Genomic DNA, 15,284 nt, shown 5'->3' on the forward strand with positions numbered 1-15,284 from the left:
GAGCAGCAAGATGTACTGTAACCATATTGTTGGAGACTGTCTAAACTCCATGAATTGACTTGCCATCTCGCTCAGGTAGTTCTTCTGGGATATAGCCATGATGAATTATATAATGTTCTTGCCAGCAGACATGCCTAAAAGTAATGTAAAATATTATAGTACTATATTTTACTACTTGTGAAACTTGTATTATGATCTGGAGATAGCAAAGAAATACAAAATAAACATTAAAACATATCTGCTGTTGTACTGAGTTTACCAGACAATTTTTTGTGGTTAAAAACGCATGGGCCATATCAACATAAGAGACAAAACTCAACGTAACAGCTATATGCGGTTCTTGTTTAGTTCCACAGGGCTGTTAAGAAGAGGCTCCTTATCAGCCAGGGAATAGCTACATATTAAAGAAGAAAAAGGCTGGAAATAGTACACAGCAACAAAAATTATTTTTTTAATATAAAAGTTTACGTGTTGAAAAACCATGCTCGACTGTACCACTGTAGAACCCCAGATATTTATTAGTTTAGCCTTGCTTTTTCAAACTTAACAATAACTTTATTTATTGCATGTAGAGGATGCTATTAAGTTTCAACAAGAATATCAAATAATATAAATTAAATAAAAATAAATTGGGCCAAATCTTGCTGGAGCTGGGCATTTTGTGCCGCATGCCGTTAGACTTTTTCTGATAGGGCAACAGAGTATCTGGGGCCTTAGTGAATGGCGGGACCAATGATATTTAAGGATTGAGAAAGAAATCGAGGAACAACGGAGGAGAGTGAATTCGAGTCAAAAAAGGTACAGAGAGAAATAAAGAAGCAAAGGAAAAGTAAGATTAAAATGTTAAATTTTACATTTTTAAAATTTCCAACAACAATTGACTACTGGCAGGAATGAGATTGAACAGTTTAAATTGTTCCTTTTCTGGGGCAGAGAAATTGGCAGTGCATTAACAATTATCACATTGTTAAAGGGGGTATTTACATTCTTAATTACCAGCTCTAACTTTCTGCGGTGAGGTTTAATTGGCCATTCATGTATAAATCCAGTAAGTTCTTAAAAATAACAGGGAGGCAAAGGGTGAGATGCCGTTTGAGGGAAGCAAAGGACGGAGTGGCATAAATCAACTAGCAAATTTTGGAGATTTGAACGCGCGGCATAACTCTTAATCTCCTGAATTTGCTGGCTAATTTGCGCTTTAATAACGCCGTGCGTCGCTAACATACCATTTTTCCAGCACGATCCGGCCCAATGTAGCTGACCTTGACTTTTGGATCTCTGGAAGAATTGCAGTTTCAAAGCCCATTACCTTCAAATTGTAACCTCAATGTCCGAAATATTGCCACAAGGCATGCAGAATCCCCAAAAGGAGGAAGGATCAATGAGGGGAGTCAGTTCAAATTACTTTTATCCATGTCCTAGCAATCTGCCGACAATTGAGTGGATCTGTACAGGCGCACCAATACAGGAAAATTGAACTCTCTGTTGGTTTAGAGTGATAATTCCATGGTGCTAACTTTGCCTTTTAATTTCCAAAGTTGCTGCTCTCATTTTTAGGAATGTGGTTTTGATCTCCTGTTTCTAGTTTGTAACCCGTAACCCAATTTCTACAGTCCTATAAAATTGGAATCACCAGCATTTTTATTTAGCCCCCAGTTCAACCTAGAAATTGATTTCATAAGCAGTATAAATTTATTGTGGCACGAATTGCTAAGTTTTATTTGCTCATTTCATTTACTTATAGATTAAATTGGTTTGTTTCCTTGATGTAATTAACAACCTTGCATCTTTGATGTGAAAGAAATGGTTCATATCTTTTTGTATATTTTTATTTAACACAAACTTTTAAGAGGCTTGATATCAGTTCGCCGTATATCATCATATTTGTGGCACCAGTTATAAGTAAGTATAAATTATTGTCTGGAAATATATACTTCAAAGGAAACCAGTGAATGGCTAGTTAGACTCCTGGAATTTGAAACTGGATCACAGTTTGTCCATATTCTGGTGATTAATCAGACAAAAGGCTTTGTTTTGTTTCTCGATTCAGGGATTCGATACTCTGATTCAGAAAGCTTTATGTGATGGCAAAACTGTGTGAATTCGTCTTATCAAAAATTAGGATTTATACAATTTACAAAGACACTTGCATTTATTGGGCAGCCATTTTTATAAAGGCTAATTAACCCTTTACTGACTTTCTCACTGTGTATGTTTATAACGTATTTGTTTTAGTATTTGTCTTTTGTACTCAATATTACTATTATATCGATGATAATTACCATTTCAAAAAAGTAACCATTATAGCACTTTGTAAATTTTAAATTTACAATGCACATTACAAGGCGAGAAAGATGTTTGCTTGTGAGAACTGTTAAGTTGGTGAGAGCCTGAAATTGTAATGCTTGTGTTTTTAGTTTTAAAACCTTACTACACCATTCAGCAAAACAGAGCCACCTTGATACCATGGATAGTGAAGATATTTATCTTCGACGAATGATTCAATAAATAGAATTAATCATCTCTTGAGTTAATCCACCTAGAGATGATGGACACCTCTTCTAAGCCTTTACTGCACGTTACTTTGCATACCCTATTTTATCATAGTTGTACAGGTAGCTCGCATTTAAAATAAAGAATTAGAAATGATTCACATGGAATACTAACCAAAAAGACAAATATATTTGAATGTTGGGGAAGGGAAGTTAGTTTTGTATAAGCCAGAGTGTGTATGCATTGTTGATGTAGGCTTCAAATATCTTCCCACGTGACCATGCAGAGGGCTAGATTAAGAATAGAAAATACTGAAAATGCACCGCATCTGCAAGTAAAGAGAGGTTCTGACATTTTGGGTGTGTTCCCCCTCATTGGAATTCAGGCTTCTTGTATTAGTGCAAGATGTCAAATGTACTTCAAATGTTACTTCAAAGGTCCATAAATTAATTTGAATAATCAATATGTACTATTTTCCCAAATGTGCTTGACTAAATTATAGATTTATTGGCAACAGTTTAATAATTTTTTTTGGTCATTAAAATATATTGGCCCAGATTTTGCTCTCAGCGGCGAAGGAACAGCGCTCACCGTTCACCTCGCAGCTGCCCACAGACTTTTTGTGCGATTCTCAGCGGAGATTTCCTTTTAACCTGGCATCTGATGCAGTGTGGCACCCTCTACGGGGTATCTGCGGCGTGTGAGAGCAGGACAAGTAAACAACGAGGCACTTCAACCAATCAGATTGAAGAATCCTTATTGAGCCACCAAGAGTCTAAACCAGGAAGTATAAATTCAATTTAAGCAAAATAATGATTGGGAAAGACAGATGGGATTAAGAGAGATAAGAGACAGACAGAAAAAGCAAAAAAAAAAATTAAAATCTCCAACACAAATTAACTTATGAAGGAATGAGACGCCACACTTGTAAAATTAAATTTTCAGGGCCGGAGAGCTTGTTTGGCAATAATTATCACTTATCACACTATTAAAAAAATTCACTTACTCCTGAATATATTAGCCGTAACTTTTTCTGACCTGTTTAATGGGGAACTAATGAGCAAGTATCTAGTTCATGCCAATACAGTGATTTTAGTGCCGAGTCTATTGGTGAACCTTTACAGCGCACCCTGTGGGAGGAGTAGGGTATCACTGACAACTTCTGAATTTCCATGTTTAACTGCGCATGTGTGTACTTCAGAAGTTGCTGTCAGATTTTCTCAGTTATAACAGTGCTCACTGTTCCGATCACAAAATCCAGGCTATTGATTCTTAAAACTTTTAATAGGTATATTGTTTAGTTCGTGGTACTTTTAACAATGACCAAGTTTATAAAATTCAGTGCTCAAGAAAAATGCAATGACTCTTGTTACCAAATATTATTATTGAATACACTGAAGCCTTATTACCGAATTACCCCAGAATGTCAGGTACTTGGTAGTTTTACAACAGTGGATGTTAGTAAATGAATCATGGGTAAAAATGTGGTCAGAGTTAGATTACTAGTTTTTTTTTCCCATGTGATTTGGATCTGAGGAAAACCAGTCATATTGCTCCTTGGGAATTCATTTGTGCATAGCACATACATTGCTTTCACTTTCCCAGTGCTCAGTACTAATTCAAAAAACAGAAAAGTACTGTACTGTAATAATCATCATTGATTTTACAAATTAAATATAATTGCCTGTTTTGAAAAGACATTATCTTTCAGAAAAAACACCTGTCTTCTATTATAATTTCAACTTTTTTTTGTCTGGAAGTGCCAAAGTTTGAAGTTTTTTTAAAATCTAATTAATGTTTAGACTCTAAGTGACTTTTGCTCACAATTCCCTTGAGCACAGTTCAACTCTGCAGGTGTTATTTCCTAATTACATGCCTTTTAACTTCAAAGCATATCGAAAGTTGCCCATTTGACTCTTTTTTTAAAAACTTCACACTTCACCACATTTTATTACCTTTGCTAAAATAAGTTTGCCAACAAAATAGACAAAGCCTTTTGATGCTTATGATTGTCAAACTTTCAAAAAAACATAATGGTGTGTAGACTTCTTTGGCCGAATGTAACTTGTTTTTCTGCCCAAACAGGTTGTTGATGCTGCCAAAAAGGCAAATGCTCATGATTTCATTGTGTCGTTTGAGGTAAGGATATGGGTGCATGTAATAATATCAATATCTGGCTATTAATCCATTTTTGGCATATAGATCAATAAGTTCTCCTTGAAGTAGCATTGTATTTGAAGTTCCCTTAATTTGTTCTTTGTTCTCCATTTTTTCTACTCCCATAGTTGGCTTGCTATCTCTACTTTGTACTCGGATTCAATGCTCTTTTGTGATTCTTTCAATTGTTTTTTTAAATGTTTGCTTGTACAAACTTCTATTTATCTTTTGTATTAATTAACTTGCGTAATGAATTTTTAAATTGTGATTAAATCTCTGAGCAGTTAATATGCTCAGTGTATTTAAAAGCACAGAGCTTGCCATAATGTTTGGGGCACACATAAGGCTGGGAGGGAAAGGTGGAAGTGAGCAGGGGCAGGGAAGTGTTACTACAGTTGTACAGGGCCTTGGTGAGGCCACACCTGGAGTATTGTGTACAGTTTTGGTCTCCTAACTTGAGAAAGGACATTCTTGCTATTGAGGGAGTGCAGCGAAGGTTCACCAGACTGATTCCTGGGATGGTGGGACTGACATATCAAGAAAGACTATCAACTGGGCTTGTATCCACTGGAGTTCAGAAGAATGAGAGAGGATCTCATAGAAACGTTTAAAATTCTGACGGGTTTAGACAGGTTAGATGCAGGAAAAATGTTCTCAATGTTGGGGAAGTCCAGAACCAGGGGTCACAGTCTAAGGATAAGGGGTTAGCCATTTAGGACTGAGATAAGGAGAAACTTCTTCACCCAGAGAGTGGTGAACCTGTGGAATTCTCTACCACAGAAAGTTGTTGAGGCCAATTCACTAAATATATTCAAAAAGGAGTTAGATGTAGTCCTTACTACTAGGGGGATCAAGGGATATGGCGAGAAAGAAGGAATGGGGTACTGAAGTTGCATGTTCAGCCATGAACTCATTGAATGGCGGTGCAGGCTTGAAGGGACGAATGGCCTACTCCTGCACCTATTTTCTTTGTTTCTATGTAAGGTTCGAGGCTGGCACTGTTGAGATGGGACGGAAAGATTTAGGATTTATTTTTCTGAATTTTTTGTTAACATGTCGTAAATGTTATATTTGGGTGTTATGTTGGGATAGGTGTGGAACTATCATGAAGTCTGTATTGCTGAGAGTTTTTTGGAATGTTATCACAACTTTGGCCATGACTTGCATCAATTTTTTTGCAGTAAGTTGTTTTTTCTGGCATAAGTTTAAAAATGCCATTTTCCCCAAAAAATTTGCTCCAGAGTCAGTCAGTTAGGTTATGATTTTTTTTTCGATCAGTTTTTTTTTCAAAAGGAGGCATTCCCAGATACTTACGCCAATTTTGGCCATTTATGCCACTTTGGCCAGCTAAAACTTACTCCAAATCGACTTAGGTCAGCGTATGTGGCCAGCCCCGAAAAACCTTGCGGGCAGTGAAGAAAAAGCAGCGCACATTCGGCAGACATTAGGGCAGGGATAGTGGAGGGAAGGGAACTGGAGAGGAACCTCAACAATCAAGCACCAAACATTGCAAGGAAAAGCTCAAACAATTAAAATACTAATAAAAATTAAATAAATCCTACCGGAGAAATGCGAGCTGCTGGCCACGATGTCACCGGGGGGGGGGGCGGCGGCGCGGGGTAGCCAGAGAGAGAGATGCTAGTATACAAAACACTATTTCTGCCCCCCCCTCCCCAAACACACTTTCTGCTCCCCTCCCCCCCCAAAAAACACTCTTTCTCTTCCCCACCCTCCCTCCCAAAACTCTCCTCTACCCCGCACCCCCCCCCCCCCCAAACCCCCTTCATCAAAACTCTCAAGCACAACCAATAAATAAAAAATAAAACCGAAGTCCTACCTCGCCTGGGAACTCAACGAGCTGGCCGGCCGGTGCGGGAGGCCACTCGGCTGGGGATAGGGTGCGGCGAGATCGGGGTGTCCCTTCGGCAGGGGATAGGGACTGCGAGCATCGGGTCCTGCTCACAGTCCGCAGGACTCCCTGGGAGGGCACGAGCAGGCGCGCAGACTTCGGCGCTGGACTGTTGCTCCGCCCACCACTTCAGAATGCACGCCATGCCGGGACTCAGAAGAGCGGCCAGGTTGGGGCCCTTTTTTTCCGCCGCCCTTTCCAACGCGCAAAGTCGCCGCACTTAAGGCAAGTCCGCCGAAAAAGGTGTTGGGCAAGGTTGGGCCCCCATAGTTTTTAGATTGTGGTCATGTAGAAATTTTTTTTAATTGAATGTGATTAGGAAAAAAATTGAAATTGGAGAGTAAGATTTTGCATAATATAATTTTCATCAGAAAATAATGAATTAGAATAAGAAAAAACACAAACACTTCACCAGTGAGGAAAAAGAAAATTGTCTTTGATGTTGATAAGATTCAACGGCTTGATGGTCTGGATTTCGGAATATTTTCCGGTTTCCGGACGAACCCACCACGGACCAGTCCAGATTCCGGAACATTCCGAATATCGGATCTCCAGATTTCGGACGCTCAACCTGTATATGCAACAAGCTTTTTCTTGTATTCTGTGTTGGAGTCAGAGAGGTACTAGAAGAATTACCCCAGCAAAGGAAGCAGTATTCAAGCCTTGCCGTACATGGTCTTTTTAGAGAGTTAAAAGGAATGGAAGTGTTCGACATGAAATAAGAAATGGCGTTTGCAATGTCAAGAATAATTGAAGAAGGACGCAGGGTAGAGCCCAAGAGGTACGAGTTAGTACCTGCCGGTTAGGCTTCAGAAAGACATTGTCTTTGAAGAACTTAGCATGGGTTTTGTGGTTAAGGACAAAATCTGAACAAGCTGTAACTGGTATAAATGTACTATTAATGATGTCAATTGGAAATTGAAATGTTATGGGTTTGATTTTAAAAGGAATTTCAAGCAACACTTGCAGTATATCGCCAAGCCACCCATTGCTCAGAGCACAGCAGTTCTTTTTTTTAAAACAAAAAAGGCATTGTCTTCACAGAAAAAAATCAGCAAATCTCTCTCTCGTCAGGAGATTTTTATCAATATGTTCATGCAAAAATGGTATGATTATTGTTGATACAAAAATAAACTCGTTAGTGGTGAAACGTACAAAAAAAACACATGTAATGCCAATAGGGACCTATTGAAAAATGTCAGCATTTCAAAGGGTTCTGGGGTTTCAAAAGTTTGTGTATATATTAAGTGTTAGTTATTTAAAAGGTATTACAAAGAAAGAAGGGAACTTGTATTTACTTGCTACATTGTCTGCAGTTTGCCATCAGCGTGACACTAATGATGTGTAAATCATTGCTGAGCAGAAAATAATTGCTGTGAAATGGAAATTGTTCTCCGTGAACGTTTGCCATGGGGGGAATTAATTGCATAGAAGTTACAACACAGAAACATGCTGTTAGGGCCAATGTTCCATGTAAGCTGCGCTTTGTTCTGTGCGGACTGTTTCTTTTACTACGCAGCCCCGTTAAATCTTTGTGCATGCACGGTGTTTACAATGTAAAACCCGGTGAGTGGCCTGAGCGGGACTTTGTAGATGGCTGCGTGCGAGCTTAACGGGAACGTTGGTTAGGATTAGCCGGTACCTCCACACAAGCAGTAGTATTAATCCAATGTGTCCGCTCTGTTCCCACATCCTCTTCTCCCCTTTTCTTCAAACACCCATCTGATATATTCTTAAAAGTTGATGTGGCCTCTGCTTGAATCAGACTCTGGTGGTTCATTCCATAACCTCACAACTGTGTTTAAAAGAAAAATGTTCCTCTTGCTCTATGTACCAAATCTTTTATATATAATCTTATATCTGTTTTCCCTTGTTCTAGACCCCTTAACCACTAGAAACAGTCTGATTCTACCTACTCTCCTGTCCCTTCATAATTGTAAACACCTCTACAAAATCACCTCATAATCTCCTGTATAATCAAAAAAAACATATTTTATTTGCATAAGACAAACTTTTTTAAGAAAGAAAGAATGGTTACTAATTTTGTATCATGCAATACTTTGCAACAGCACAATGTTCATCCTTTTTCTAATTATTGTGCATTTGGATAGTAACCTTAACAAATCCATTCCTTTTGTCGTAATAATCCCATGTACTGCATTCACTTTTTATCCTTCCAATGATCATCTATTTTTCCTTTAGATTCCAGACAAAATGAATAGTAAATGGAAACCATATGTTGTTTTTAAATACCTACTAGTTAAAAGCAAAACATGTCCATTGTTATTAAATGAATACCAGACATGCTGAATCAAACCACATTGAGCATTTAAAATGCTGATCAGCAGGCTAAGTGTAACACAGAAATTAAATACATAGTTTAAAAAAAATCTTTAGTATTTTTACTGCCATAATCTACAATGTTGTATAATTACCTTGAGTCATCATCATTATATTCCTCTGCTGAATATGACCACTGAAATAGAAAATGATGGTACATCGGTGCTTTAACAAATGTTATGCTCCTGTTGCATAAATGTACTTTACTTTATGTTTAAAATATGCTATTCCCATGTACTATAAAATCTCAATTACTGCAGTTCAAATGACACTTCAGTTCAAACTGTGATTTGATCATGAGACACCAGCATCTGCTGTTGTTGGCCATTAGCATTAAAAAAAACAAATTGAGAATCCAATAAAACAGCCTCAACCCCACAAATCCACTCGTATTATCCAGAGTAATTGGACTGGAATTTATTTTAAGGTTGTAAGCATCTTGGGTTCAGATCGATTCTGGGCCCTTAATGATTTCAATGGCTCAGCTTTTCATTGTCTTAACCAACTGAGCCATTGGGGACACGAGAAAAATCAGTTGTGCCCATGCTGCCAATCGCAGTAATGACCGTCGATAAGAATCTCCTTTTTTTTTTAAAATGCTTTATTAATACTGACTGAACAGTCTTTTAGAACAATACTTTACAATTCATTACTTTTGGAGTTATGTACATAATGTGAAATATATTTTCTACTTATTGTAAACATTAGGGAATACTCTTTAATATTTTGCATGCAATTTTCATGAGGCAGAATGATTTCTGTCGGAGATTGAATTCAGAACATGGGGCTAATGTTTCATTGAAAAACTCTGAACCTTGATCCTGACAGTGTAACCTGTAGTACCAGCTGTGCTTGTAAGTGGCACAACAATAGGAGTTGTCAGTTATAGTGTCACACCTTGGCAGTCACAATCACCCACACCTAGAGCTCGTTTTTCCTACTTGGTAGGGAGAAAGGCGGGAGACGGCCGGAGCGGGTTGCGACCCCACTGCTTGCTCTATGTCAGCTCCCCCCATAACTTTCCCTGATTGGGTTCTTAAGCCCACCCTGCGAGGTTAATTAACAGGAAGCGGGTTTGATAGCACGTCATCAGCCAGTTTCCTTAAAGGGATCATGCCCACATTCATTTTAACAGTTGTGCAGTCAGTGTTCTGCAGCATTGAGCACGCACAGAACTTCCCTGCGTGCTGTGACTTATGGAGGGAGTCGCAGCACGCAGGGAAGTTCTCTTCCCTTTCTGTAAGCAGAAGCGACCTCACCCAGGGCAGCAATGCAGCCTGGTTGCGCATTGTACAGGGGGGCACAAACAGGGATGTCGTCGGGAGGACCTGGCTGCAATGGCGCAAACCTTTCAATGATCTCAGTAGATTACAAAATGTTACTACAAAGCCACTCATCCTCATCCGGCTGTGTTACTCATCACAACCCCATCACTCTGCCTTCCCTACCCTACTCCCGCACATCCTTACTCACACCAACTTACCTTGCACCTCCACCCATCCCCCCCCTCTCTATCTACATTATCACATACCCATCTCACTAGCCACTCCTAACACTTGTCCTCGTCCTCATCCAATCGTACCAACTAACAACACACAAGGGTAGGCACTTGGGTCTTTTAGCCAACGTTCATGTCAAGTTTATGTTGATGTGTTGTCAAACATTGACATTTTTATTTCAACACTTTGCGTTCTTGGACAGATCTGTGTGCACCTTTGGAAGTAGCTTAGTGAGTTGCAGTGTTTGGTGAGACATAATGCTACCCTCTCCAGCCTGCATCCCCCCTTCTCCCCGCACCCCCCCTTCCCCAATGGTGATGAGTATGAAAGGAATAGCTTGAGCATTGTAGGGATGCTTTCTGGTGTTGGAGTGGGGTGGTGTCAACCTGGCGCATCATGTGGCAGCCAGGGTGTACAGAAGCAACTAAAGTCAATATGGCCATGGTGAGGCCATCCTTGGCCTCCTGGGCAGCAATGTAGTCAGGTGCTGATGTCCTGTACAGCATCAGGTGATTGCGGGGAATGTTGGTGCTGCTGGTGTGCCTGGTGATGCTGGTGTTGGGGCTGATCGTGGTGGGATCCTGAAGACCAAGGTGAAATTTTTTCAAGGGCATTGATGCTGATGGAATAGATGGCAGCTGAAGTTGAGATGACAGAAACGATCTGTCAGTAGTGAGAGAGGTTGCTTTAAGGAGTTGACACTGGATAGAGAGTTCACTCCAAACACTTCAAACCGCCATAAAGCTGAAAAGTGTCTTTCAAATCCAGAAGATTCCAGCTTCTAAGATTAGAAATTGCACAGCTGAGAAATGGTAGCTTTTATACCATTTTTGCAGCTGTCAACTATTCATAGCAATGGAGAGTTATTAAAAACCCGACACACTTACCTGACGTGATCTCTGAACGCTGGAAACCTCATTAAAAAGCTTGAAAAATGGTAAGTACCTGCTAAAATGCTTTATAAATACCTTTAAACCAGGTGTTAATAACTTCAATTGGCTCCCCTGCTGCTTGGTGTCGGGTCTGTGAACCACAGGAAGACCCGATACTTGGGAAACTGACATGGAGGCGGTCTGAAAGTGAACTTCCGCCCCACTGTCAATCACTGCCATTTTGAGAGCTATTCCACCTCCAAACTCGCACTCGCAATGCCAGTAACATTCCAGCCCTAGTGTGTCACAGGTGCTATGTAATAGCATATGGTTAAAAAATGACACTTCTAATTCCTTATAAGTTATACATGATTTTTGTATCCTTGTTAAATATCTTTAATACTTCCCATTTCTAAGCCTAGCCCCATTGTTCATTGCCCAAAACCCACCCCCTGCCTCTGGCCAACCAGAATATATGGTAATTTTATTTTCACCTAACCCTTGGACCTACCTACTCCCTGTACCCATAACATCACGTCCTCTTTTAACTGAATAAATTGTCCTTTCAAATTTTGAAATTCCCCGCTGACCTCATATGATGTCTGCTCTCTCCATGCCTACAGGTGGCATTAGCATATATTGTTTCATAATATAAATTATATCTGCATGACCTCAAAATGGAGGCGCAGCCGCAGATTATGTATGCTACTCTGCATCCTGGACCCGTGCAACCCGCTTTGCTGTCTGACCAACATAATTTGCCCACTTGCCAAACCCCCCTCTCATTGGAAGGGAAACTTGGAATATTGAAGCCAAGGCAACTTTAGGGCTGGAAGTGGGAAGGGTTACAACATTTTCACGGCAGCAACGAAGGTAAGTTACCCGAGAAGAAAAGTGAAGGCTAAAGCAGCCAAGATCCGTCCACCACAGCAAGTCCTCCTCTCACCATCCCCCCACCCCCCAGCCATACCCGATGAATGCAGCACTGGAGCAGAAAATTAATGTACCACAACCCATCCACCCACCCTCCTCCCTGCTGTGAGGAAACTGGGACTGCAAAAGGGAAGGGTATCTTGCCCTTTTTGACCCGCCCCCCCCCCCCACCACTGCCCACTCCTTAAAATCGGAGACTGGTGGAGAGAAGGACAACATACTGCACCTCCCCGGGCTGTATTCTGGAGGGGACGGGCTATCTGAAAGTTTTGTGTTCCAGAATTGCTTTTTTGGGATCATTTATCAGGAACCTACTAAATTGTACATGTCATAAATTCTATACGATTAGACAATATTAAAAGCAAGAAATTGTAAACCATGAATATTTACTACATAAATAATTTCCAATTATAAGTAGTGTGCAAGGCTCAATCCCTGATCTGTGGTGTTGCTAATTCAACAATCAGGAAATGAATCAACCAGGGTGTCAGTTGTTGGCTTCAGAGAGTGGAAAAAAGATCAGCCAGTGTTCTTATTTCCTCATCAGCAGCTTGCATTTATATATTTCCTTTAATGTAATAAAATGTTCCAAAACTCTACATATATAGAAGAAGAAAGAAAGACTTGCAATTATTTAACGACCTCAGGACGTCCCAAACCACTTTACAGCCAATTAAGAACTTTTGAAGGGTATTCACTTTTGGTTGGAATGTACAGACATTGAGCAAGAATGGAAGAGTTGGGACAGATGGCATAGTCAAAAATATAGGCTTTAAGGGACATTTGTAAAGGCAGGGAGAGAAATATCAAGCTAAAGAGGTTTAAGGAGGGAATTCTGGAGAGTAGGGTTAAGGTGGCTGAAGACTCTGCCACATATGGAAAAGCACTCTGAGGGGTGGGGGTGGGGGGACAGAAGAGAAAGAGAGAGAATGTGCAGGAGACCAGAATCTGAGGACCAATGAGTAGGTGCTAGAATGTAAAACTGGACGAAGTTGCAGAGATAGGATGGAATGAGGCCATGAACAGATTATTCAGTGCATTTGAGTACAGTATAGCCAGTGGGGATTGGTTAAGATGGGAGTAACATTACTTGGTGCAGTTTGGGAGTTGGGTAGAGTGGAACTCCGGAGGGTGTTGGAGAAGTAACTCATTTATTGGAAGGTACTTTTATATGGGCATTAGATAAGGATAGTGTCGACCTAGGCTGTGATGCCCCTGTGGCTGAGCAGAGGGCAACAAATTGGCATTGACGAGATAAAGATCTCTTGGCTAATAAAATGACAGAGCAGTGTCGATAGCCAAATAATCTGCTCCAATATTGCCAACACTAACTTTCTCGAGCTCAACTATGGCCACTTGTCTGCGTAGTCATGGAACCATACTTCATCAGGTTCAGGAGAAGATGCTGAGAATGGTGATTCGGTGCAGCCGAGAAGAAGTTTAATTTTTATGTATAGTGCTGTTTTTTCTGTCCTGTTACTTGATCATTATTATTACAAGAGTTTATGGAGCAAATATCAGCAATATTTTTTTTTTTGTTGCTTTTTATCCCATAGCATGGATATGACACTATTGTCGGAGAGCGTGGAATCAGACTTTCAGGAGGCCAGAAGCAGAGGATTGCTATCGCCAGGGCTCTTGTTATGGATCCTGTGCTGCTGCTACTTGATGAAGTTAGTTTTAGTACAACTTAACAGCTGATGCATTTATTTTCATAGCTGCCTTCGAATGGCTTTCTGCTTTTGCATTTCTACTGTAAACCATCCCCAGTGGTAATATTTTACATCACTCACATTATAATGTTGCAGATATGTGAAATAGCGCTGAACATTTTCTACTGTGTACCATGTTCTCATAATTTTAAGCCTTTGAAAAACATAGCAGCAATTAACTTTAGTTTCTATTTAAAAAAAACACTGAGAGCCAGTAATCAGTTACATTTATTGAATTCTGCTTTTATGTTTTTGTATTAATATTCAAATTTTTGATTGTACAAGGCTTGTATGTTTAAACCTTTTGAATTTAGGGTTGAATCCAGTTAGACCTGACAATTGCCCCCATAGCCCAAGATGAAACTGGTCCAACCCAATTAACACACACATCATTCTTGGCATGTTGCAATTCTGATTGGCTAAGGGAACACTTGGGGCTAGATTTTAGGCTTTGATACTTTTGGGACGGTAATGGTGGCGGAACGGTAAAGTTTGTGCCCAGGAACAGTTTGTGCATCAGTAAGTGACATTGGGCCCTGAGTCAGGGGGCGCAGCGCTAAGGAAGGGGTTGTACACCTCACTTGGGCGCTAGCATGGGCAACACCCGAGTTAAAGAGCCAGGCCGGTAGCGCTCCGAGAGACGCCTGGGGTAGGGGCTTTTTTTTTTTAAAGCCACAAAAGCATTCCCAAAACATTGCCCATGCCACCACAACACACATCTTTGTTTTTTCTTTGTTTTTTCTTTAAAAAAAATGTTTAATCACACTTACCTTAGGAATCCATTACCTATCTCTCCGCCGTCAGTATTGTTGGACCGCTCTGATTTCCCAGGCGTTGACTGGGGTGCGCACTTCGGGGTGTACGGGTCGAGCAACAGTCAAAACCCGCGGCAGGGGCGTTGCACACCGGGTGCAGCTCTTCAGGTGGTGCTGCTGTGCGCCACCGCAAAACCGGACACGAGGATCGCTGCCGGGCGCTGGAAGCTGACCGCCCACACAAGTGACCTCACTGCCGCCGCTCCGGGACGTAAAAACAGAGCGGGTAGGAACCGAAAAGCCGCCCCTTCATCTTTTTCCCTAAGCTGATGGGGAGCATCAACATAGAATGCACCTTCAGTCACCTACAACAACAGATGCCATTTACATAGCACCTTTCAACATAAGAAAGGTCCCAAGGCACTACATAAAAAGATGCAAGGAAAAGGTAAGCTGAAAGAGATGGCTGGGATGACCTAAAGCTTGCTCAAAGAAATGGGTCCTGAGGTTTTTAAAAATATACATATAGGCATGAATCTTCCCAGTTCTACGTGTGAGTGGAGGCGAGTCCACTGTCAAAATGGCCCTGATTGACAATGGGTTGGGATCCTGCT

General features: G+C 40.6%; 1 protein-coding gene across 3 annotated transcripts in view; it reads left to right on the forward strand.

Annotated features, from left to right (window-relative positions):
* The window catches only part of LOC139268297 (uncharacterized), a 176,307-nt gene that overhangs the window by 124,278 nt on the left and 36,745 nt on the right, over positions 1–15,284 (forward strand). For all 3 annotated transcript variants that reach the window (XM_070886358.1, XM_070886359.1, XM_070886360.1), the window contains 2 exons: positions 4,579–4,632; positions 13,760–13,876. In XM_070886358.1, the coding sequence (XP_070742459.1) occupies positions 4,579–4,632; positions 13,760–13,876 (171 nt within the window). The remainder of the gene's footprint in view (positions 1–4,578; positions 4,633–13,759; positions 13,877–15,284) is intronic.

Source organism: Pristiophorus japonicus, chromosome 8 (assembly GCF_044704955.1).
Source record: "Pristiophorus japonicus isolate sPriJap1 chromosome 8, sPriJap1.hap1, whole genome shotgun sequence".
Classification (NCBI taxonomy): Eukaryota; Metazoa; Chordata; class Chondrichthyes; family Pristiophoridae; genus Pristiophorus; species Pristiophorus japonicus.